Source organism: Gobius niger (assembly GCF_951799975.1).
Source record: "Gobius niger genome assembly, chromosome: 2".
In the NCBI taxonomy this organism is placed as follows: Eukaryota; Metazoa; Chordata; class Actinopteri; order Gobiiformes; family Gobiidae; genus Gobius; species Gobius niger.
Window position 1 is genome coordinate 34573536 of NC_136853.1, and position 26553 is coordinate 34600088.

Below are 26553 nucleotides of genomic sequence, written 5' to 3' on the forward strand. Positions count from 1 at the left end.
TGTGAAGATGTGTGTTCCCGTCTCTTCCTTCTTGCTTCAGGGAATTGTTGTATATTTGCTACGTCTTTCCGCTTCTTTTCCGCGTTGGTGAACCTTAGGCAAAAAGATTGTGATATCACAGCTTGCATGAGGATACTGGTATAGTATGAGCTACCGTTGTTGACACTTGCAGGAACCCCCCCCCCCACACACACACATACACGTACACATACACATACACATACACATACAGAGCCACCCATATAGAAAAGGTATTGCTGTGCACGGATAAAACAGATGGGTGTCTCCTCTTGATGGCATACCAGGAAATGACACACCCAACAATTGGATATACCTTCCTGTTGATAGTCGTTTGCTTTGGCTGCTCCTCCTTTTTTTCCCTTTTTTCAATTAAATGTTTAAATGTTTGTACTTTTACCCACAGCATGCCCAAGTAATTGTTATTTATGGTGTTGGTACACTTACACGTTTTTTTAGCAAGGTTTGGTTAAGAGGTTGCATTGTCCTACACAGTTAGTGCTACAACTCTAATGTATGTGTATATTGTATGTTTTTGAAATAGACAAGACGCAGTAGTAAGCATTTTAATTCGACAAAACTGTGTGGTCAGAGCATCGCTAAAGGAAGAAATAAATAAAAGAGAATCAGCTTCTTATATCCTCATCATCAACATACCTGGAGTGTTTAGTGCTACGTTTATAATCCTGGATACTTAGCCTTCTTATATACCTGTATGTCATACGGTCTGGACACCTTCACCAAATGTATTCTGATTCTCCTGGCATGGCTAGTTTCCCCAAACTGTCTTCCCACGCCAAACCTTTGCCAGTACATATCTTAAGATTTGATTTTTACACTGCTGAGGAGAAAGTTACACAACTGCATTTTATAACATCATCAAACCTAGGGATATTTTCTACATTCATCATTTCAAGTGAACCTCTTAACCTCCACCTGAACCGTGCACATTTTCTCCAGTTTGGCTTTACCCAAATCTAAAAGCTTCTTGACAAAAAAAGTGTTGAAATAGCGCCAAAAATGAGAGGAGCACGAGTAAGAAAATGCAACGTGATGAAAAAAAATGAAAATGTAACAAAAAAGCCACAAAAACACAACAAAAAAGCAATGAAAAAGATTACGATTTTATTTTTGCACTGCTGAGGAGAAAGTTACACAACTACATTTTATAATATCATCAAACCTAGGGGTATTTTCCAGACACATTCATCATTTCAAGTTAACCTCTTAACCTCCACCTGAACCGAGCACATTTTCTCCAGTTTGGCTTTACCCAAATCTAAACGCTTCTTGACAAAAAGTGTCGAAATAGAGACACAAATGAGTAGAAAATGCAAGAGAGAAAATGCAACGCGATGACAAAGTGATAAAAGCAATAAAAAAGTGACAAAACCTCCCACAAAAGAGCGAGGAAAATGTGTGACAAAAACACAACTAAAAAGGGATGAAAAATATAAAGATTTTATTTTTGCACTGCTGAGGAGAAAGTTACACAACTACATTTTATAACATCATCAAACCTAGGGGTATTTTCCAGACACATTCATCATTTCAAGTTAACCTCTTAACCTCCACCTGAACTGAGCACATTTTGTCCAGTTTTGCTTTACCCAATTCTAAACGCTTCGTGGAAACGAGTAAGAAAATGTGACAAAAGTGCGACAGAAACATTACCAAAAAAAAAAAAAGTCGAAGAAAATTTAACAAAAAGGCCACAAAAACACAACAAAATTAAAAAAAAAAAAAAAGATTACGATTTTATTTTTGCACTGCTGAAGAGAAAGTTACACAACTACATTTTATAACATCATCAAACCTAGGGGTATTTTCTAGACACATTCATCATTCATCCACCTGAAACGAGCACATTTTCTCCAGTTTGGCTCTACCCAAACCTAAACGCTTCTTGACAAAAAGTGCGGAAATGGCGACAAAAATGAGACGAAAACGAAAAGAAAGAAGAAAATGAGAAAATGTGACAAAAGAGCAACAGAAACGTGACCCAAAAAAAAAAATGAGCGAACAAAATGTGACAGAAAACAGACCAAAAATAAGCGATGAAAAAGTGACAAAACCCCCCGCGAAAGAGAGACAGAAAAGTAACGAAAATGTTTGACGAAAAAAAAAAAAAAAAAGCAATGAAAAAAAAAAAGTCAAAAAAAAAGTCCAGACAAAATGATTCATCTGGGTGAGTTTTGCAGGTCTTAGTTTTGAAATGAGGCATTACTCTGGCCTATAGACTATAACCTTCTTGATTTGGGTAAAGCCGAACTGGAGAACACGCACTTGGTTAAGTCGAGGTTAAACTGCAAAAAAATACCAAGGATAATGGATAAAAAAAAAGTAGTAGTAAACTGCCTGACAAAAGCCTAATATTGCACCATTAAACACAGGCCTTTCCCCCTTTTATTCAACACAGTGCACCCATCCCCATGTACACAAAGTTTAGCCACACACCGCTAATACCACACACCTTACACCACCCCCCCCCCCCCCCCCCACCCCCCCTTAGACCTTTCCCAGATTGCACATTTGCCTTATTGTGAGTCCATTTGCGCATAATCCTGCCCCCACTCTCCTTCTGTTCCCTCTTTATCACCAGTATAGGTTATCTCCCCCGCTTTATCACTATATGCTCTACCTCATAAATCTGTGCGCTGATAGCCTTGCTCTGCCAAACTTATGCATATTCATAACACCGCTGCCTAAATATTCATGAGCAAATGTCTGGGCCAAACAGCCTCCCCCACCAGAATAGTGAAATATAAGCCACACTTTGGATTTTTATGTTTTTGTTTTTGCGATATTTTGCAGCGATGGGTGGGGAGTTTTCAATCCGATGATGAATCTGCACGTCTCCCGAAGAATTACAGTGCATATGTTTTCTCCCCGACGCCGCACATACTTCCCGGCGGTATTTTTCATATCCCGACTTGCCTCACATAGATTTTTTTTGTGTGTGAAATTGTCTCCGGAGCTGGTTGTTGAAGCTGAAAAATGTTTGGGGTAACAATTTTTGAAAGGTTTATTTTTTCAGAGAGGCACGCATACATCATAGTTATGACAATAAATGACATGTTATCATGCAAATTAGAGATGCATCACTATAGCACTTGTTTACAGCCAAAACAAAACCATAAACGTAATGTCTTTTATTGGAAAATCAAGTCGGCTGCGGCTACTTTTTTTCATTTATTGAAAAGTGATGCCTGCGGGTGTGTAAGATGGCAATATATTATGATTTCATGTGACAGAAATACAGTCACATCTCTGCAGCGCCGCCATTTTGGTTTGGAAGAACAAGCCCGATGTAGATGATACTCACTGTGTTTTAAATTGTAAACTTGGTAATAATTATCGCCTTTAAAGCTGGAGCATGACCTGGTCCATATTTTAGCCTCTTTAAGTCCTGTTTTAGGCTTGATTTAGTCATGGTCCAGTCCTGCTTGTACTTAGGAAGCCAAGATTTTAGAACACAGGTGTAGAGTAGGCCTGTCACAATAACTTTAAAATGTGAACTTCGATATATTCAAAATTAAAATATTGCGATAAATGATTATTTATTGTGGATATTATTGTGGACCGCTTGATGCCACTGAAACTAACTTTAAAAAACAAATGGAAATCTTTGTAATCCCTTGTTTTAAAAGTGCATAGTAACATATCCTTCATAACAGTTGAAATTAGTCATGATTTTGAAGTTCGAAATATTGAGGCGGGAAAATATCACGACAGACGACAACATTGACTCTCAAGATACCCGATACTTTCAAGTTTAATCCCACCCTACCACACAAACTGCGAAAAACATGAAATATAATCTAGCACAATAAACAAACTCTTACAAAGAAATAAATAGAGGGAAATGCTAATAAATGTACAGACGATAAATATTGAGCCCAAAATTGTATTGTTTATCCGGTATTTATTGAACAATAAGTCGATATAGTAATTTTCATGACAACCCTAGTATAGAGGAGACAAAGTCGAAGATTTATCGTCTTTGTTTCCATTTCTGATCTGTAAAATGCTTTTTTCTGACTCCTGTTGTGAGTGTCATGCTCCAGTTGTGATGAAGACGAACCTCCTTAAAAAGTTAAAGGTGAGATACAGTATGATCAGAGGATATGGACAGGTGGAGTGCCTTCCTCCCATTTACTCACTCTGTTACCGTGCGGATGAAGGGCCTGATGGCAGATTAATGGCAGCAGTGGGGGAGAGCAGAGAGACGCTGCGATGTCAATCATCGCGAGACTCCTGCTGCGTTTGCGTTTCCATGAAATTGACTGTGTTTTCACAGCATATGCCTAAAGGACATCTATTGGCTCTGATTCCCTGCGCTATGCTGAGACTTCACTTGAATCTTTAGAGTAATGTGGCCTGGTTACTTAAGGTTAGGGTTAGAGTTAGGGTCTTGTGTCTTGTTACATTATGTACCTCCAAACTACAAATACATAGTATTCCATTGTGTATCTAACCCATAGGTACAAGTTATTATACATTGTTACATAGCTCCTTACATTTACATTGTATCAAGGGTAGTGTGAAATAAAGTGTTTAAATTTATATTTTAATGTCTATTATTATTAATTCCCTAAAGACACAACTAAACAATAGGTGACTCATATATCCTTTTAAAGCCAATGCAATACAAAACAGAACTTAAAGCAGTATTAAATAACTTGTTTACCTTAATAAATCCTTTCCGTACTCCCTCTGGGGGTAATACAAGTGTTAATGGGATGATTGGGGGGTCTTTCATCTCCCCCTGGTGCCTCTGGCCAAAAAAACACACTTGCAGCTTTCCCCGCTCCGACCCGGAGGCCCCAATACACACTGATGGAATCACGAAGAAGAAGCTAACAGGCTAACCGGTAAAGATAACTGCGGGTTAGCGCCACTTATACTGTATTTACAGCCAAGTTTGAGTGAGAGAAATGAGTGTGTAATTGGATGTACTTCTCAGCCAGCATGCAGGGCTCTAGAGAATTAAAAGGATAAAACAAAAAAAAACAAAAAACAATAGCCTACTGAAAATCTTATTAATTAAATAAAAAGAAAAAATAGAAAATTATGTATTTTCACATAATGTAAACAATCGTGGTATTTTGGACAAAACGCTTCATTCCCAACAGCATTAGCTTGTTTGCTTATTTTGCTATTATGGCATCGAAAATAGCATTTTCTATTCTTCCCAAACGAAAAATGAGAACCTCTTTGTAAACTTGGAGATTCAAGTTTAGCTGAACAAAATGCTTGTCTTTATGAGATTCAGGTAGCCGTTAAGTAACCCAATTACAGAAGCTGCGAGAGGAAAGGCCTTAAGGGAATTCTTCTATTAATGGCCTCCTTCTTCACCAGATATTTAATATGCCACCAGCTTTACTATTTTCTGCTCTTTTATTTTTACTCAGCCTGTTACGCTGTGCATGGTGTACACTATATGGTCATTTAGCATGTTCATGATCCATTGAGTGTAATTATGCCGCAGTAATACAATGAGAGAAGAAACAATGGTGCTGCTATAAGTCGCTAATTACAGCTTTACACAGGGGGCCTATAGTTCGAGGTGTTCAGGCGGAGAATCTGTGATCACAACAGGAGCGCTCGCAGCCTCAGTGCCTCGCTACAATCTGTGTGCAAGTACAAACAGCTACAACTGTGCGGTGATATTCAGTGCGGGGTCAATCTACAAATTTGCATTAAACAATGTTGCGCAATGTTTTAACATATTGAAAACTCATCCTGCAACGAAAATATGAAGTTATTTCCTCTTCTTTTGTCTAACATACTGTGGGTTGCTGGAGCCCATAAATCCTATATCCTTGCAGAGCTACTGTAGAACCAAAGTTTATACCGAAAGGTCAGGGGTTTATGATGCATCATAACACAATATATTGCAATACTAAAATGTCACAATAAGCATCATATGACAGTATAACAGTAATGATGTGTAATGTAGTCTGTAAGTTCAATTCAATAGGCTCTTCAGTGCATTATGTGTGTGATTGTGATTAGTTAGGGTGAGACAAATTAACGTATTGGTCACAGATACTGAACACATAATAGTAAATGTTGTATTATTATTTCAAAAACATTAAAAATGTAATTAAAAATACTACATTTTTCTCAGTGATTATAAGTTATAAATTAAAGCTAATGTTAGCTAACTACGCAAATACCTGCAAAATACAGTACATACTACAGTATATTATGTAGTTAAATTGTAATTATATTGATGCACTAAACTGTGGGTCTTGTGTTATAAGATGTCTGAATCGTTACTCTGCTACAAAAAGTATAGAGAAATTCACTTTCATTACTGTGATATTGTTGCCATCTAATCATTTCAAATGAAAAAACGCCCGAATTAACTCCGAAATAAGCAACGCTTACAGTTATCTCACACCTGGGACAGAGCCACGCCACCTCTTCATTTCTTGGCAGAAAATGCTTAAAGCAAATGTAAGAATAAAGGGAAAACTGAAACACATTTTATTCTCAGACTATCTAAAAATTCTGTATAATCCTGCCACATTTACAGGGTTGCAGGGCATAAAAAGTCATTTAATGACTTGTGCCAAAAATTGAGGCCTAGCATTAAATTCAACTCTAACTGGCATTATATATATATAAATAAAAAAACTCTTCCTCACCCTCCGTGGGCGGTCTCTTTGTCCATATATATATATATATATACTAGCTGAGACCCGGCCTTCGGCCGGGCCTCGCTAGTCTCCACATTTGATATTCTGAGATTATGAGTGATTACAAAGAAATGTCCAACCCGTCACACAGTTCAGCTGTAGACCAGTGGTTCCCAACCCATGCCAAAAACTATGGCCACTACAAATGAGTAAAAGAATGAATGCAAAAAAAAATGTCAAACAATCTGCAATTGGAGTGTTTGATGCACCCGCGCTCCTTTCTTATAAAGTACAACGACAATATTTTGGCTAAACTCAGGGAATAGAATTCAAGAGACAGTGGAATAATTATGGATAAATATTAGGGGTTCAGTTCTAACGCTTTGGTTCAAAGTGCAGGACCCGTGGTTTGGTGCATCACGGTAGTTTACAATCCAAAAAATAATGAGTAGGTTTTGAAATGAAATAACCTAATTATCGTTGTTAGACAGTATTTATAACCTTACAATAAAATTGGCAATGCTTTCCAAGCTGCTTTAGAATCAAATGTACCAAATGTAGCAAAATGTAGCAAAATAGAAAACAAAAGGTACAGCAGCAAAGTAAAAAAAAAGATAAAAAGAAAAAAAACTACGCAGTGCAGGCCATGCGCTCGTTAAGTTGTAGTGTCATTTTCGCTTTTACTCACACGGAGGATAAATCAGTCGGAGCAGCGCGTTTGATTAGAGGCTCGTGTTTGAGGAAGTTTTGGGCACGCACGCACACGCACACACATACGCACACGCACACACACGCACACATGGCCCTGTTTGGATGCGCACGCGCACACATACATACACACACGCACACACACATCGCCCTGTTTGTACGCGCGCACACGCACGATGAGCACGCGCACACATACATACACACACACACGCACACACACATCGCCCTGTTTGTACGCGCGCACACGCACGGCAGTCAGATCTCGTGCACTCGCGTTTTTGTGACAGCGGGTTGTCCTCGGACAGCAGCACCGCGGTCCATATGGACCCGTGGCCAATGCCCGCGGCCGGTGGGACTCGTCACGTGGGGGCCGGCCGCGGATGTAATAACACCAACCACGCACACACTCAGTACTGTCGCCAGGCTTCCTGGTGTTCCCAAACGGTCTCCCATCCCAGTCCTAACCAGGCACTTCCCTGCTTAGCATCGGAGGAACGGTCTCCCATCCCAGTTCTAACCAGGCACTTTCCTGCTTAGCTTCAAAGTCGGTATGGGAAATAAACATGGCGGCGCCCAGGCGGCGGCCATTGAGATAGCGTTTTCTATAATAGATATATAAAATGGCATTGGTTATTATTATTGCTCCATTGTCCGTTGCTCAACTGTTGCTTGTTGTGTCCAGTTTGCTTTTACTTACTTATACTTTATATTTTTTATACATTATACGTTATTAACCTGTAGCAGCAGTGAGCTGCCAGCATGGGCCGGCGCTCGGAGGCCCATCTCCATGATGTGGAGCCAGAAATGTGGTCAGAAACACCTGGCTGGAGGATTAACCTATTGCACATTTTTACCACTAACCTACTCAGACACGGGGAGAACATGCAAACTCCACACAGAAGGCCCAGTCCAGGTTAATCGAACCCGGGACCTTCGAGCTGTGAGGCACTATTTTTTTTGCAAATCTTCAGAAATATGCAATATGCAGTATTTTTTGCGATTGTGCCATTAAATTATACTTGGGCATTAAAAGCATTATATCGGACTTGCTGCTGCTGTAGAAGCCCTGATTTCGCTATATGCTTGCATCGGTTGGCATGAAGGTCATTTCAAGGAGCATCAACAAGCACGTATACAGCTTTTTAGAGCCTGAAGCTACTTAATCTTGTATGCAGATCTGTCAGACTGCGGGAGTATTTGTCTCATTGCGCGTTGCTATTTCCATACCACATATAAAGGTAAAGGTTAGAGTTAATTCAGATGGATGGGACTTTGGTTGGAAACAGCTGGTGAGAGAGTACTTTATTTAGATTTTAAATGTGACCTTTATAATGGGCATCACATTGTTGGCCGCATGGTCTAATTTAGTCACAAAGCTGCACCAGGACAATTCTGGGTCCCAGGTTTAAAAGTAAGAGTGAGTAAGGGAAAAGGGAACATAAATGTGGCAGCTTGTCTTTCACAACGACTGAGCCCGAAATAATACATCTGAAAATGTGTCACTTTTAGGCACGGGAGGCCAGTTAATAGGCATTTCGATTTCAGTGGTTAAATAAACTGAGTGTACATTAATAATGTATCGTCTTATATACCATCTGTTCCCAAAAACTCTCTATAAATGAAATAGAAATAAAAAAAGCTTCCACTGGACTTAAAAGAAGATAGTAAGACATCAGGAAAACACTTAAGAAACTAAACTCAACCTGATACTTTTCAGAATACAAAAGAAAGGTAGATCCTGTTCCCGGGAGGTGCACAGTGAGTGGTTTCACAGAGTAAATTATTTCACATTAACACTTCAATCAGATTCCTTTTCTCTTTTCCCGGTGACTGTGAAAGGGGCACTGTATGAATGTGTGAGTACTGCCTCCCACCCCCCCCCACCCCCCCCCGCAGCCTGGACCACTGTGATTTGATGGTAAAAGCACTGGTGAGCCATTGGGTTGCCCCGCATTACTCACACTTCAGGGAAAAAGCAGTTTCAGGTGTACCACTAGCAGCCGAGCACATTGGAAGCATTCAGACAAAAAAAAAAAAAGAAAAGAACGTTTGAGAAATTGTTATGCAATCTAGCTGGCCCTGAGTCTCATCTCTTATTGATGCAAAGCCCCTTGGAGGGAACAATTGACCTGCAGCCAAATGTTGACACCTATCATCGAGAGTGAAGCTCCCTGTGGGCCGAGTCACTCTGTTTTCATCTCCCAACAACTGCTTACTATCTCTGTTTTTACCACGCAAAGGAAAATATTAACTTTCAGCTTCAGTGTCTGCCAACTTCAGACACCTCAAGGCACAGGCTGTCCATCACGTAAACTAGAAATCCCATCTAAAGTCAGCAATGTGCTACATTTCTTTCCAAATATCTTGTTTTTTTTACTTTGATCAGAATTGCAGTACACCTTGCAATTAAAACCACTTTTATACAACGAGCTATGAGACTTCTAATCAGCATTCAATTCTCCAAAGTAATGCTGGTCCACCACTGTTGTTAGCAAGTGTTTGTTTGAAGAAGAAGTCTCTTTTTAGTAACTTTAGCTAAATTGCACTTCACACAAGAGTTTATAGGGTAATAAGAGTTCTCCGCTTTCTCATTTTCAGTGGAAGATGACTAAAGAGGTCCTTGCAATCACTCAATAACAAGCCAGTGCAGTTCTCCGCTGTGTGAGTCCGGGGATGCCTCTGTATATCAAGTCTAGGTTTTAAATAATTAAACACTAAAGAAGCGCTATCCTTGCACTGCATACTGGCCAGGAGCTTTGCCAAACCTATGCGTCTAAAAATACACATGAGGGCGAAGCAGATCTTGGAAGATGTCCATATGCACGTCTTTTTCTTTTTTTTTTATTATGAATTGCTGTTGAACTTAGATCAATAGAACATAAAGGCTGCACTTTCAGTTTAGTTATATTTCCATTTTCAGTACTGTCTGTGTTTGCCTTATACCAGCGCTTTGCTTCTTCTTCTTCTTCTTCTTTTTTTAATCATTGAAGAGCAACGTTTGTGGTCTTTCACATTCAAGCTCTCAGTAAGGGTTGCTTGCTAATGGATTTGGCTGACTTTAACATTTAAAAGCGGCTAAAATAAGGGGTTATTGTCAGGTCAGAAGGAAGTAGAATATAACAGATGCAGCTCGCCCATCTTTTAGTCGCTGACCGGAATTTCATAGTGGTTTCAGCGTTTTGTCCGGTCAGATTTTGAACAAATGTGACCATGTTGTGGGCAGATTTACACGCATCAGCTGCGTGGTGTAGGTCAGGCTAAGTGCACAGGCGTCGCAGTTATGGATACAAGCAAATGGGGTCTTGTTTTGCATCAAGGGAAGAAAATGTGGAGTTTAATTGACATGAGTATACATTACACCGATTTGTTTTGTTTGTTTTTGTTATTGATTTACAGTGACTCAGATGGTAGAGCGGGTCGCCCGAGAGGTCGGTGGTTCGAATCTGTTTTGTCGTCGGGAAAGACGCCTCACCCTCCGCCTGTGTGAACGCAGTGTGTGAGTGAGTGATAAGCGGTGGTCAGAGGGGCCAATGGCGCAGGTTTTTATCCACAAGGCAGCTGTTTTTATGATACAAAGGTAGCTTCCCACCATCGAGTATGGAGTGAATGAATAATGACTACACTTAGGGCTGTGCAATTAATCCAAATTAAATTACGATTTCGATTATTACACTAGACGATTTCAAAAATGGCATAATGGAGAAATCCTGCAAGGGTTTGCGTGAGTGTGGCTGATCGGCTGAACTACCTGCAGCGTGATGAACTGTTGTATTTGTCGCAGAACATGATAATAAAAAATGTTATATGTAGCTCTTGAGATAAGTTTAGAAGCCTCTATATCCTTTGCCCAGGGCTGGTTGTTACAGAAAAGTCTTCTTAAGGAGCAGATCTCACAAACACAGCTCTAAGCATGGTCGTATTATTTTGTGCTGCTCGCTGGGATCATTGTTTCTGTTCCCTTCGCATTTCGCGTGCTACTGGCACATACTTTGGTCCGACATAAACAAACAGTGCTGTGTGATGATGTCATCAGGCCGCACTGCTTGGTTTGCTTGGGCAGGTGTGAGGGCCAGCAGAGGGCAGGTGAGCCAGGGATGTGTCTAGGATTAGTTTAGAAACAATATAGTTAAATTTAACTGTCCAATGATTTTTTTTTTTTTTTTAATAATCATTTGAATAATTGTGATTTAAATTATTGCTTAAATAATCCTGATTATTGTTTTTTTCTATAATCGAGCAGCTCTAACTACAGTGTTGCGCTTTGACAAACTTTTCAATACAGAATTGCAAAGCGTTATACAGATGTAGGCATTATTATTAATTTATTGTACTTTTCAGTTGTATCTGTTGCTTTTGGATATACCTGAACCTGTAGGCGCATTAAGTTCCCTTGTGTACGAAATGCACAATAAGAATAAAACTGCCTTGCCTTGTTATGCGGGAATACCATGAGTTCGGGTGAGTGGTTGGTATAGTGGTCCGAGGGTCCAATGGCGCAGATTGCTGCAGTCATGTTTCTGGCAGTCTACCCCCAAGTGCAGCTGTGGCCACATTATGTAACTTCCCAAGACCAAGTATGGAATGAATTAGAAAATGCCCCGTGTGAAATGCTTTGCACGACTTGTGTCTGTGAAAAGCTTTATACACTGTCAGTAAGAATACCTTTCACTATTTCCACAGCAGTGTTTCTCAATTGATAAGACACAGTTCCTGACACGTTGCACTAATTTCCCCTAACACTGTTTTCTTTATTAGGAAGAGGGGGTGTTCACAAAGCACTGCACTCTTGGATCAAAAGCACACTTTGTTATCAAACTGTGAACTGTGTTGTCAAAAAGTAGAAGTCAGACCATGAAGCAAAAATACTAAACACTGCAGATTTTATTAATTATGATTGATGTGAAAGATGCAGCTTGAAAATGTGTGCATGTTTCTGTGTGTAACCTGAAACCAAATATTTATACTTGATAAAATCCAGTGTAATTCGAGTTAGGCTTGCCAAGGATATAGATTCGGCTTCTGAGCACAGAGGCTTTGGGTATTTTCAAACTGGTTAAATTTATCGAGCCTCCTGTCGATTACTTTCTCCCATAATTGTTAGCAAAGCTGTCGTCCGATCTCGGCTGTGAAAGCAGTGGCAGAAATTCAAAAAGTCTCAACACAATTGTGTGCTTTTCAATACGAGAGTTTTCAGCCACTGCTTGTTTTCTTGTCCAACTTTCCATTGAACATGTTAAAAAAAATACCAGTGTGCTTAGTTTTCTATTTGCTTCAATTGATGTCTTGTGTGAAAAGAATGATTGTAGAAACTACCGCTCCTGCTGCGAAGCGATGTGGGAGAGGGAAAAAAAAGGATATAAGCAGAGAGGAACTATTTGGTGCAAAGGAGGAGGAAATGGAGAGGGGCCGCATGGCTGTAATGGTTAATGTTCCCTTGCCTCACAGGAAGAAGGTCAGGATGATTTTTGTGTGAGTTTTCACGGTGTCCTCCATGTGCTGTGTTTTCCTGCGGGACAATGCAGCCCATGGCTACAATCTGGCTTATTTACAAGCATGCATGTTAATGAACATGTACGGTCCCGGACATGAAGTTCACTCACAATTAAGGAAAGTGTTCAGTGTGATGGATTCATTCAGGCATATGGATTTCTGAATCTGACCTATTTCAACTATATACTGTATCTATCCATCCATCCATCCATTTTCTTCCAGCTGCCCAAATCACATTGCACCAGCCCCTATGGCTCCTCCTGCCGGTGGTGGGTCCACAGAAGGACGGCCTCACGATTTTAACCGGGCCTGTTAGTCTCTCATAAGGGGCTTCTGAACCGCTCTCTGTCTGACCCGTCACCTAGGACCTGTTTGCCCTGGGAGACCCTACCAGGGGCACGAAGCCCCCGACAACAGAGCTCCAGGATCATCCAGGTGCTCAAACCCCTCCACCACGTTAAGGTGGCGGTTCCAGGAGGGGATATACTGTATCTAATAAAATAATAATAATGCTTCTATCGCGCCCTTTGCATAATAATAATAATAATAATAATAATAATAATAATAATAATAATAATAATAATAATAATAATAATAATAATACATTTACACCCAAGGTCACCATACAATTCAAAGATGATAAAAACAAAACACCAATGCATATTTTTTTAATTCAAAACGTCTATAAAGTCCGATGTGCATGTGTGTTCCAGAACCTGGGTGCTGAGCGAAGGAAACAATATTGTAAGGAAAAGTATTTATTCAAGTGCACATGCAAATACAACATGTGGCATTCTCCCTGAGATAAAGCAAAGCCAGGCATAATCAACCAGCTCTGACATAACATTTTCCAGACCCCAAGGGTGCATGGAGCAAGGAATGATGGGAGTTTCACCCAGAGGTCTTTAGTCACTAATATTATCGCAACATTTACCGAACTTCACCTTATCATCATTACCCCGTTGTGCTATATCCTCAAGGGGAAGTCAAATGTGCTTAATTGCAGCAGTGATGTGCTGCTAGAACGTGGTGTGTATGTGTGTGTGTGTGTTTGTGCGTGTGTGTGTGTGTGCTAGATATTTCTAGAGTTACCTCGGGTTACACGGGTCATCTGTTTTGCCTCTCTCTCTCGCCGTTTTAATTGATGATCATTCATTGTTTCATGCCAACTTCCTGTTATTAAGCAGAGTTCATTATGCTAAAACACTGGCACCAGGGAAAAGGGAGCGTCTCGTGGGAAAAAGCCATTCTTTTTGTGCCCCATGCAAGGTCACAGTAAAGAAAAGGGGCCTCCAGCTTCATTATGAAAACACCATTAAGCCACGCAGGAAGTTGATTTCATTTTAATTACAAGAGAATACAGCAGGAAATCACTCAGGCGCAATGGACCAAAGCATTGGCCTTTTTTTTTGGAATCAAAGTCTCAACTACATGGGCCCCAGATTATAATGATTCTGTTAGTTTTTTCTTGTGATTCTTAATGGTTCATCTAATGCTGTGCCTTTAAAACATGGTTGAATGTGTATGTGCTGACTGTGTATTGTCTTGTAGTAGAGTAAACTTCATTTGGCACCATAGATCTACATTGCTGTGTATCTATGGTGCCAAATGTGTGTCTTAATTGCAGCTATTTTTTTCTCCAGCGCAAATCAGTCGGTCAGAGGGTAAATTAGCACAGAGTTAGCATTGGCGGTGCACCTTGTTCACGTCTCAGCGCTGTCTCGCAATGGACTCGTGCTGAAATGAGCTTCTAATTAACTCAGGTGAGCGGAGGGTCTGAGAGAAAGAGACTCATTTAGGCAACAGCTGAGAGATTTGACTCTTTCACGGAGTAATTCAGGTAGTGCAACTTTAAGGCGAGACACGGCGGGTTAATAGGGGAAAAATAAATGGATGTAGAGGTATCCATTTGAAACTTTTGCTGAACATACACAGTAAGTTTTCTGCCGTTTTCTGTATATACAAAAAAAAAGTCCAAAATTGCCTATAATTTCAGCTGTTTAATTATGCGCGAAGAACGAGCTGCACGGACAACTATGTGGAGGGGAAACAAAAAATAGTTGTAAAAAACAAGTGGCAGAAAAATTGTACCTCCAATATGAAAAACTTACAAGTGAATCTTCAACTAAACAAGCACCAGGAAGGAAGGAAGGAAAAAGAAAGAAGGAAGGAAGGAAAGCAAGAAGGAATGAACGAAGGAATGAACGAACGAACGAAAGAAAGAAAGAAAGAAAGAAAGAAAGAAAGAAAGAAAGAAAGAAAGAAAGAAAGAAAGAAAGAAAGAAAGAAAGAAAGAAAGAAAGAAAGAAAGAAAGAAAGAAAGAAAGAAAGAAAGAAAGAAAGAAAGAAAGAAAGACCCGCTTCATATGACATTAAAGATCGCTAAGGCTAATTTATATATGATGAATTTTGGCCATTCCGTCAGTGTTGGCTGTGAATGAATGTCCAGATAGCTATGCCTATTTTATGAGGCTTATTATAACATGATTTACAATGGTAGATCTTTCGGTTCATCCTTTTTTCTTCAAACACAGTAACCATGTGGGGGTCGAGAGCATATTAGTTCTCAACATACTCCCTTTGGTATGAGAGTACTTTAGATTCTGGCTCCATTTGCCATGTTTTTTTCCCTCAATTCTTTTTTAAAACAAGAGCAGCGTTTAAACCAAGGGGCATGCAGATTCAACAGTCCATTGCTACCTTTTCAAATGCCTCTTCCTATTCCCCTGCTTGTTCACAAATCCTTATCCGTTTTTGTTGTCTCATCGCTAACAACTCATACTTTTTGATGCCTGTATTTTTCCTGGATCAGTGCTTCGGCGCTGACTTTCAGACTGATTGGACCTGTTAAACGGCCATGAAAACATAAATCCACAAGGCCTCAGGGCGTTCTAAATAAGCTTGAAAGTAGAGTCAAATGTTCCCAGTGTTTGATTTGTGTTCTTCCTCTTGCACTCAAGTCCAGCCTCACGTGCAGTGAAGAAGCAGTGCCTGTTTTTGCCGGGCACATCAAAAAAAGCCAAGTCCTGTGGGTCATGAGGGTTGCGATCCGAGCAAGACGGAGGTTTTAGTTTAGAAAGCCTTTGCCATTAGGTCTGAACTTGCGAAGCGAAAGAAAGATCTTGCTCATACGGTAGCCTCATAAATGAATCACACCGGAAACAACCACTGAGACTCGCAAAGCTTTGTTTGCCTAATCCACAAATCAATATTTCATATTTCAGCATTTGACGTGACTCACCTTACGCTGCATCTTTTTTTTTTGCCCTGCTAGCGAGACCATGCCCTCAGGAAATGCCAAAGTCAGGTTCAAACCTCAGTGGTCCGGTCAAGTGGAAAGAGCAATGTACCCTGCTATGGCCCGTTTGTTCTTCACACTCTATGTGCACGCTTTAGCTTTCACTGGGGTCAAGCTGTGTATAAATAAATAAATACATTAAACACGTACAGTCGGTGAGACCAGTGTTGTACTTATAAAAGGAAATTCAAATAACCCTGAACTAGGAATTGCAGAAAATGTGGAGATGAATCATTTATACAGGCTTTTAAAGAGGGGGTATTATGCTTTTTTCAATCACATAGCACCAGTCTATATCACACTACAATGATGACGAAACCTTCAGTTGGTCTGTAAATGCAGTAAATTAGAATAACTGCCTTGTATAAAATTGCTCTCTCAAAATGGCTGTAGTGAATGTCTTGAAATAGGCCTCTGTCTCTTTAAGAACCTCTGACCCTTTCTGACACGCCCCCTCCACTCGCTGTCTGTGGCATCAGTGGGGAGGGGGTTCTGCTGAGGAGCAGTGGTTGGTTACTCGGCTGGTGACGAAAGCTCGGAGGCGTCTCCAGGAGGTGGGGGCGTTCCTAGGAGGACTCAGGCAAACCTATCCCTAAAATGGCTGCCATCAGAGTTTTTACAGATTACTCAAAAATATGTGAATGTGCCAAGGCAACACTTCAGGTATGTTTTTAATGAGGGAATAACATAATAACATGATGTAAAGCTCGAAAAAGTCGATTTTGCATAATACCCCCCCTTTAAAAAATGTGTTTGGGCGACTATATTACGTAAGTTTGTTTTGGAGCGCATGCTTTTTTTTTCTAATGTCATCCCACCCCTGCCTTGTATTGTTCTCTCAGAAACAAACAAACAAAAACAAAAAAACTTAAAGTAAGTCATATTCTCGAAATGCTTTGTGGATATTGCTTTTACCCAGTTCTGGATACAGAACAAAGGTTCCCTCACCGCGGACAGGTGCCTCTGCTTCGCCCCGCTCTCATGTGTAAATCTGCGCTGAGCCGAGCAAAGAAGCAAACAGGAAAAGTAGCAGCTTCTAGCCCGCCCTCTCTAGTGCAGGATAGAGACCACAGAAATTACATCACTGTCAATAAAATCAACATGTACTCGACTATCACAGTGATTACCTTCACCACTCACGGTCGCGGCAGTTTAGGAAGGCCGTTCGCACTCATCTCCTCATCCATCATCTGCATTGTGGCAAATACAATGAGCAACGCTACTGTAATGCTAATGTCCATTTTCCAATTCAATAGATTTCCATTAATAGGTTTGACGAGTGTTTGCCCTTGAATAATATGCCAACATATCAACAACTTAAAAGCAAGTTTATCATCCACGAAATGTCTTCTTTAAAAGTAGTATTAATTGAACCTGGGTGAACTTGCAGTATATTTTAGATCGAATCCTGGAACTACCCTTACGTAAAGTGGCTAATGGGGGTGATATGCTTAACTAAATCTGAAATGAAACAATCACAGGCTATTTGAATTATTAATTGGTTAAATTGATTGACAGCTCTATAACTAATTGTTACTCAGCGCTCAATGGAAAAGGATTACATTATTGGACTAAGTGCCTATGAATGACACTATTATCTTCCGCTAAGCTTCACCAACCAGCACGTTTTGCTATCTAATTAGTCCTAATGTATGGTGTATTTTTACAGGTTTAGAATTACTTACACAAAATAATGGAGACTGCAGTGTGTCTTTCATACATGTATGTGTGTGCCAGTATATGCATGGGTTTCCCTCCAGGTGCTCCCCATACCATTAAAAATATGTACAATAGGCTAGGATGAATGAGAGTGTGCTCACAAATTGGTCATGCTGATGCAACTTTATCAACAGACGCCTTCTCACAACATAGCACTGTGAGCTTGTTTTCTTTGATGAGTATCTTATACTTGATTGAAGTCTTCTTTCGGATGCTCTGAAGAGTGTCAGTAAAATGAGATTTCTTTCCTTCAGACAGCAGGAGATCTAGACAATCTGGATGTTAAAAATAGGGTACATCAGCGCCGCCTGGACACTTGTCAAATGGCTGTGTGTGACAGACCAATCATAATGCGCCGAGAAGCGAGTGGAGAAATAATAAAGCAAAGGAGCATGTCAATAACATTATGTGGTGTTAAGGCATTACGTTCTGCCGCACGAATCCATCTTATGGCACCTTCTGAGCTTTCATTTCACTCTAGGGTGGTCACATACATTTTAATCAGCCATTTGGCCGGCCGGGCTGACAACCGCTCGACAACAGCAGCAGATAAGGCCATGATAAATCATAGCACACGGCTACAAGCTCCGGGCCAGTTAGGAGAGGCGCCTAGTTTTACATTTCTCCCACAATGCATCAGGCCAGGCCAGAAAAGGGGATTACAGTTTCTTGTGTTCACAGTCCAAGTATTTGGCTCTGAAGGGATTGGACCATGTCTTGGATCTTTGTATGAATTAAATCTAAAATTTAGACTTCTTATAAATGACATTTTCAATAGCTGTGAGACTGGGCATATTGTGTACCCTATTGACATGTACTCTGGTTATTGCATTATGGCCCAGATAGATGATAATTCAAGGAAATAAACAGAACGCCAGGAAGTCTTCTGACTTGTAAAGTGGGAACCAAATCACATGTCAAAATATAACAAGGTATATTAAAAGGGGGGAAAAAAGCCTCATCTATTTGAGTTTTTATTGACCTTAAAAAAGGCCACTCTTGATCATGGTATATTGATATCTAATTTACAGACAGGAATTAGAGGTGTAGTATTAAAATTGATTTTTAGTTTCTTAGAAAATAGACAACAATATGTAGAGTGTATCGGCCATGAATCTAAGTTGGAAACCATATAGTGTGGAGTCCCTCAAGGCTCTGTGCTGGGGCCTAAACTTTTTACTTTATATATTAATGACCTCTACGTTTTGTTCTTTTTGCGGACAATACTATTGTTTTGTATCGGCTAAGAACTTAAAAACATTCATGGAAACTATTGAACAAGAAATGGTTCTACTTCAGAAGTGGTTTAATAAAAAGAAGCCGTTAAACTTAACACTGCCTGTTAACGCAGGGACTGCAATCCCTTTTTACCGTAAATAGTGAGACACGGTTAGAAATAGTGAGGCGCCAGTGAGGCCATCTGACTTGTATGTATTATTCACATGAGAATGGGGCAGGAGTTTATACGTTTTTTTCTTCATCCTACTCCTATTCTTCTTCTTATGGAATGTATTGCTATGATGTGTTTTCTGGATTGTTGTTGTGGCTTTTTGTGTTGACATGAAAAGAGAATAAATAAATGAATTTGCTGCAGTTTCATCATCGATAATTTATAACCAGTCTTACAGTCTTTACCTGTGAACTATATTTAAATTCATGAAATGCCCAATCTAACTTTAGTCAGCTTGTCAGGCATAGAAATTCTCTTGAATTTTCTCGATGTCTTGTCAGATCCCTTCAGGGCCAAAGAAAGCTGGAGATTTTCAGCTGATTTTGGTCTGTTTGTTCTGTGCAGTGTGGATGATGTGGTGTGCTGTGCATGAACTGTGTGGAGTATGATTCTGCAGGCAGAGCCAGAGGGACGCTCTCGGCTGTTTGTATTAGAAAAGAACAGCACCAGAATTATTGGGCGACTGAAACCAACGTGTCCTCAAACGTCCTCTTGTTTTGTGCTCTAGTGTTTATTAAAATCAATCATGGAATCAGCTAGAATTTGTAAATGTTTTTTTTTTTTTATAAGTTTGTGTATGATTAATACGGTGCTAAAGCTGTTATTTGACTTTATATATATATTTTTTTCAAGCCTTTTCAAGCCAAACATTATCAGTTCAACCTACCTGAATTGCATAACAGCCAATGATATTTTTGCCTACTAACTTGGGCTGACCTTTACTTGTTATTGCTGATAAATACATTTATATAGAGATGACTCATTTCAACATTTATTTTTTGCACTCATACTGCATAAGGCAGAAGGGTGTACCCATTGCAGGTCCAGCACTTTTAGATCTTGAATGGTGAGAATCTGTGCTCAGTTTTGCAATAGAAATGTAATTAACACAATTTTAACCATAAAAATAAACAATTGCAATTACAAGAGACAATAATTGCTCAAAGAACTTCACACTATAAAATAAAAAAAACACCTATTGTTTATTTTGTTTCTAATTAGGTTTGATAGTAGAAATGTGCATGCCGTCTTCCGAAATTAAATCTCAAAGATCAATAGAAGACAATCTATATTTGGAGACGCTGAAGACGCCCTGAAGCTGCTGTTATGACAGTGTATGATAAAACCTAGGCAATTAATGAGCTCCACCGACAAGAGAAAGAGGAACAACATAGGGAGCGAGGTGTCAACTTTGAGCTTGTTAACGTTCGCACATGCTACCTCAGCGCTACACTGATCTCCTCCATTATATAAGACATCTAAACAGTCTCCGAGCTGCACAACTGAGGGACCGACAGGGAGATGGAAGCCAACCAGGAAGAGCCAAACATCTTATAGAGTGTGCCTGTGTGCGAGTGTGTGTGCATGTGTGTGTGTGTGTGTGTGTGTGTGTGTGTGTGTGTGTGTGTGTTAGTGTGAGTGGAGGGAGGGTTGGGGGGGATTGGAGCGGAAGAAAAGGAGGAATCCACTGAAACAGGCAGAGCAAGTTACATGACATGTCGTTAGCTTGCATCACATGAGGGAGGGTGCTAAAGGAAGGGGAGGGATCTGGGTAATGATGCATAAGATATTTTCCTGAACTCTGAAGTGACTTTATTCAAAGGGATGCTTATAAAAATGTCTGAATGTTAAGTGATAATGGTACATACTGGATGGCTAAATATATAGTGTGGTTTTCGTAAATAAATCTTAATCAGAAGGCCTCTGTGGCTTTAAATGTATAGTAATTATTAGGGCTGGGATGATACAATACGTACTGCGAAACAATATATTCTAACGCGCTGAATTTAGAAAATTGTGAAATTTAATAATTTGAATTTAATAAGAAAGCACAAGCTGAGCTAATGAAAGTTAGAATTAGATATCAATCAGTCAGATACTGAGTCAAATATTTTGAAAAAGGCATGGCAAAGGGATATCTATATCTAGAAAAAAAACGCTCTCCTTAATCCTCCGTAGGCGGTTTCTCTTTGTCCTTCAAGCTCAGGTCCTCTATCAGAAGCCTGGGAGCTCAAGGGTTCTGCTCCGTATTATTTTATATCTATTTATTGAAGAGGAATAACCCCTTGGGAGGAATCGGCTCATTTTTTTTATTTATTTATTTGAAAAGGAGGGACAATACATATTAATGAACATTTTTACAAATGTAAATATGCCAGATTATAGCCTTAGGCTAATTTCCATCTGCAGACCCCCTGGCAGGTTGATGTTAGACACGAGTTAGTAAAGGCATACAGAGACACTATATACAGACTATGTACAGAGAGACAGGAATGAGAACAGTGATCACATCATGTTAAAACAAATAACAATAACAAGAGTGGACAACAGAGGAGAATATAGAAAATAATAAACACATCGACTGTATTGCACAAACCTCAATAATGCACATGCCCTGACAGACCTGATATTGCACTGACCCATATTGCACCATTCTGTATTGCACTAACTCATATTACACCATTTTTGAGGGGGTCCTTGTGTCCAGGTACAGAAATTGACCTTACAGCGGCAGTCAAATAAAATAGAAAACACATACAAATAAAATAAAACAGAAAACACATACAACTCTCCAGCATCTTCCTGAAAAAATAATCAAATAATCAAAAATAATACATTCAAAATAATGGTGATGAGCTAGGGCGTTTTTTAAACATTGGAAAGGAAGTCAAAGAAGGTTATTCCACTCATACGGTGCTTTATGTTGAAATGCATATCTTCCTATTTCTTTAGTGATTTGAGGAATAAGAAAATAGATTTGGTTATTATGACGCAAGTTATAAGATGAGCTAAATGGAAATAGATGTTGTTTTAAATAGGAAGGATGATCCATATCAATAGATTTAAAAAATAAATTGCAACCAGTGAAAATGCCTTTTTTCTGGCCGGGTCAGTCAGGACAGTTGATGGTACATTTCACCATGGTGTGTTCTGTTGGGGCAGCAGAGGATAAATCTACACAAGCTCTTGTAGGCAGTTTTGAGAGACTGGAGGTATCTTTGCAGTTCAGAACTGACACTTGTGTGATGTTTTTCCTGGGCTGTAGCCACTCCCCCAGTTTGGGGGTCACTGCAAGTGCCCCAATGACCATGGGCACCATTGATGCTTTCACCCGGCCTTCTCCAGGTCTTCTCTGAGCCCCTGGTATTTTCTTTGCCTGAGATGAGTATTAAGAGGATTAAATTATTACGATACATGGTTTCTGATACAATGCGTGTATCACAACAAAGACGTATTGCAATGTATTGCAAAACAATATTATGCCCCAGCCCTATAGTTCATGTAGTGGTTATTTACCATTACTATATTATTCTCATTCTGTGGTTCCTTTGCTTTTTGTTATATTCCCAGTATAGCCCCCTAGCATACATACAATAAGACTGTGAAGTAACGCCGACTGTAACAAGTGAATTTCTCCTTTGTGAGATCAATAAAGGTTTATCTTATCTTATCTTATCTTATCTTAGCATGTGTGTTGCCGAAAAAGAGGCAGTGAGAATGTACAGTATATAATACTCTTTTTGTTTATGTATTTTAAGTTGCTCAAACATTGCTCAAATCTATGCACTTATTAACACTTATTATTAAATTATTTGAAAGACAACTCTCATCCCACTTGAGTACAAGTTCAGTGTGGACAGTGCTGGTGTCTGAGGCAGTGGCATGTATGGCCTGAGAGATCCCCATTACCTCTGGTGTGATCTCTCGTCACTCAGTTCATTAAGCCGGGCCACCTCAGTGTCCGAAGCTCCAGTCCAGATTTAATCACAGCTCTGCTCCTCACGCCAGTCACAATCACCTCCAGATAAACCACTGCAGGACAGCATCCAAAGGCCCCTACTCTCTCACCGAGGTTAATTTGTGAGCAGCAAGGGTCCGGCTACAGGCTAGGGGTCAGCTGATTGAAAACATGCTGGAAGTGAATGTGCAGAGGTGCTCCTGACGGGGGGGCAAGGCTGCAATTATAAAGTTCATCAGTATTCATGTGCCCGGCTCCTGGCTAATGGGAACATTACCTTCAAAGAGGTGCGTGCTAATAAGACTGGGCCCTTAATGGGAAATAGCACAGTGCTAGTCTTTAGCCACAGAGTATAAGGTAATTTCACACACACTCGACTTCACCTGAGAGCGGAACAGCACCCTACAGGGCTCTGCTGAAACGCACTTCGACCAACTTTAATCACACACTGTCTCCACTTGCTCCACAGGTTGTGTTCACTTTGGTTAGGGGGATGGACAAGTTCTTGTTTTTTTTTCTGCCCAACTTGTTTCATTAGTGTTTTTTTGTTTTATTTTTTATAGTTAAGTTAGTTACCAATATATTGTTTAGAAATGGATACAAAGGCATTAAAACGTGTGCCCAAAATAAATTATTATGATGTTCTGAAGAATTTAGTGAAGTGCACAGGCTTAAAAATGTGCATATTTTTTGTTGCAGAATAAATCGTGTGTAAAATATGTGAAAATCCTGAAACTGCGCATCGAAATACAAGCGCTCAGACACAACAATTACGAATGAATAGAACCATCAGTGGGTTCGTGCGTGTCTTGTTGACTGTGTACATTCCTGCCTTTCTCTGACCTCACGTCCTGTGGTGCCATGTCGTTTCAGGCCAGCTGGCAGCCGGCACATGTGAGATAGTGACGCTGGACCGGGACAGCAGCCAGCCCCGGAGGACCATCGCCAGGCAGACCGCCCGCTGCGCCTGCAAGAAGGGCCAGATCGCCGGGACCACGAGAGCCCGACCGGCCTGCGTGGACGGTAAGGAGCAGTGGATGCGTTTGGGGGTGGCAGCGCTCTCGCCACACAGCGACAAGGTCCCAGATTTGGTTCCCTGGCCAGACGGAGCCCGTTCTGTTTATAGTTGGCATGTTCTACCTGTGTCTGTGTCGGAATACTCTGGGTGCTCAAGTTTGCAAGGACAACAAAATAAGGAATTTTAAAAGAATAATAACTAGCAGTCTTTTCCCGTTGTTTTCTAGCATGGTAGTGAAGTCATTCTCAATAGTTGAAACTTCTAATCCCCCCACCCTGCTGATGTCATAAGGTGGTGCTCCTCAGCCTTTTTCACGTTCAGACAGCCCCATCGTTCTTGTCATGACCATTTCAGTGTTCAAATTGCCTCCATTTGAAGCTGAAAAAATGCAAATACTATTTAGAATGCGCTGCAATGAAAATAGTGGTAAGGCCTTGTGTATAATCTGCCAGTTGTGTGGAAATGGAGCCATCTCCGGTGGCTAACTGGCGTTAATGGTCGTGTGGGCATTTGGGGTCAGTCTGGTTTTAAGCAGGGCTTAAAGTGGATCAACCTACAGTGCGGAGTGGATCACAGAGCTGCCTTTGTGCTGCCTGTAAAGCCCAAACCAAACCAATTTACAGTGAGTCATTTGAACATGTGGCTGCGGGGGGCCCATAATCCCACAGCAGCACCACGGCTTAGCAAGGCTTTCATCAAATGAAGAACTCTATTTACGGAAGTCAGATTTTCGGGATGGATATATGTGTATTAGTAAAATGGATAATATGTGTATCCTTAAATCTTGTTATAATGTTTATACTGACACAACATAACAGCACACCAGGCTGCTCAATATTCTGTATGCTAAAGATTTGTGGTGTAAGGTAACTGTACAATAAGCTTTACTTCCAATGATGAGGAACTTGCTTTGTAGAGCACAGGAAGGTTTTTTTCTCTGTCTCTCTCTCTCTCGCCATAAGATGAATTAAAATGTGCAAACAGACATTTTCAGTCAATAGTTGTTTTCTTTTTATCATCTTTTTTTTAATTGGCTTTATAAGTTGCATTCAAGTTGAGTCAGACTGCTTTAAAAAAAAAAGGATTTGTATTGATCAATCTAAAAAAAGGAAAAAAAGGTGCTTTAATACCATAGACATAATATTAATAGCTCCTCGCTCCTCCATGTTTGCCATAATAACTACGTTTGAGGGGGAAACCATGGCAGATTTACAGACTCCTCTACCCTGCTGTGTCGGAGTATGTTCCAAAGGGCATAAGGGCGGACTCTTCACTGTAGACTCGGCCCTCGCGGGGCACGTAGTTCGGTCGTAGCCACGCCCGCACCATTAGCTCTAATGCTAATGGCCTGTCAATCAAAGTCCGGCCCTCATTAGTATACGAGATTTCGAAAAGTTTTCTTACTAAAACCAGCCTAGTTTCTTTAATTGTAAGTAGCCCAGCTTTAACCAGGCTTTACAGTTGCTTAAAATGTGTGGAAAGTGCAATACTAACTAATAGAAAACTAGCTTGTTTTGCCGCCCACATATGGAGGCACTGCAGTAATAGCTGACAATGTCGGCCCCTAACATCGTGGTCTTAAAGCAGTGCAACCAGCGGCCATTGTTTAATACTGGTATTCTTAAAGGGGCTCGATGCAAGCTGGGCAAGTTGGGCATCACTACTGCCACCTCAGGTCATACGTGTAACTGCACCTTCTATATTAGGCTTGTGCATGACGGCAATTCGGACCCGAAGTAACAGTGCAGGATTTTAGAAGCAGTTGTGGTGAATAGGTCTGAGCTCATTCTACACATTAGGACATAGCTGGAACATGTAGGGGGCGGAAAATACTAAATTTTAACATTTGTAAACTCTGTATAGTTCCTTTAAGGTACACATATTGGTCAGAGTACATTATGTCAATATTTTTGAATGGCGGGATTAAGAAAATCTGCTGCAATATCTCTAACAAGGAAAGTGCGGATTTACTGTAACGTAAATAGATTGTTCATTACACTAACATTAAATTAACATCTCAACTCCAAACAATCCGACTCTTGCTTTGCCACCACTTCAGTGCACCAACAAGAAGAGCAGCGTTTCTATGTTTCAGCCACCTGCAAATCTCAGGGACATCGTGTTAAGCAGAGCTGTAAAAAGCATTCACACTTTTATGTCTAATGCACTTGTTGGCATCTGAGTGACCTTGGCAATGTGCCTCTTCATTGAGAAAAATGTTCAAAGTATTTGCTGAAAGTGCAGTTATCTTATTATGACGGAGTAGTTTTTGGTGGATTGCGTATCACCAATAACGTTGTACCTAAAAAACAGGCCACATTTGAATTGTCCTCTATTTTTTTTTCAGTTAAAGATAGTGTATTGAAAAACTTAATATTATTTCCAAGGCCGCCCTTAAAATTCTTTGTATCTCATGTCAACCAAATGAAATCATACATTTAAATCCTCAGAAACAGTGGCAATGTT

At 40.2% G+C, this 26553-nt stretch overlaps 1 protein-coding gene across 2 annotated transcripts in view; it reads left to right on the plus strand.

Moving 5' to 3' along the window:
* LOC306983081 (chemokine-like protein TAFA-5) overlaps window positions 1-26553 on the plus strand; it is a 217915-nt gene that overhangs the window by 120316 nt on the left and 71046 nt on the right. For both annotated transcript variants that reach the window (XM_079582793.1, XM_079582794.1), the window contains exon 2: window positions 23943-24092. In XM_079582793.1, the coding sequence (XP_079438919.1) occupies window positions 23943-24092 (150 nt within the window). The remainder of the gene's footprint in view (window positions 1-23942; window positions 24093-26553) is intronic.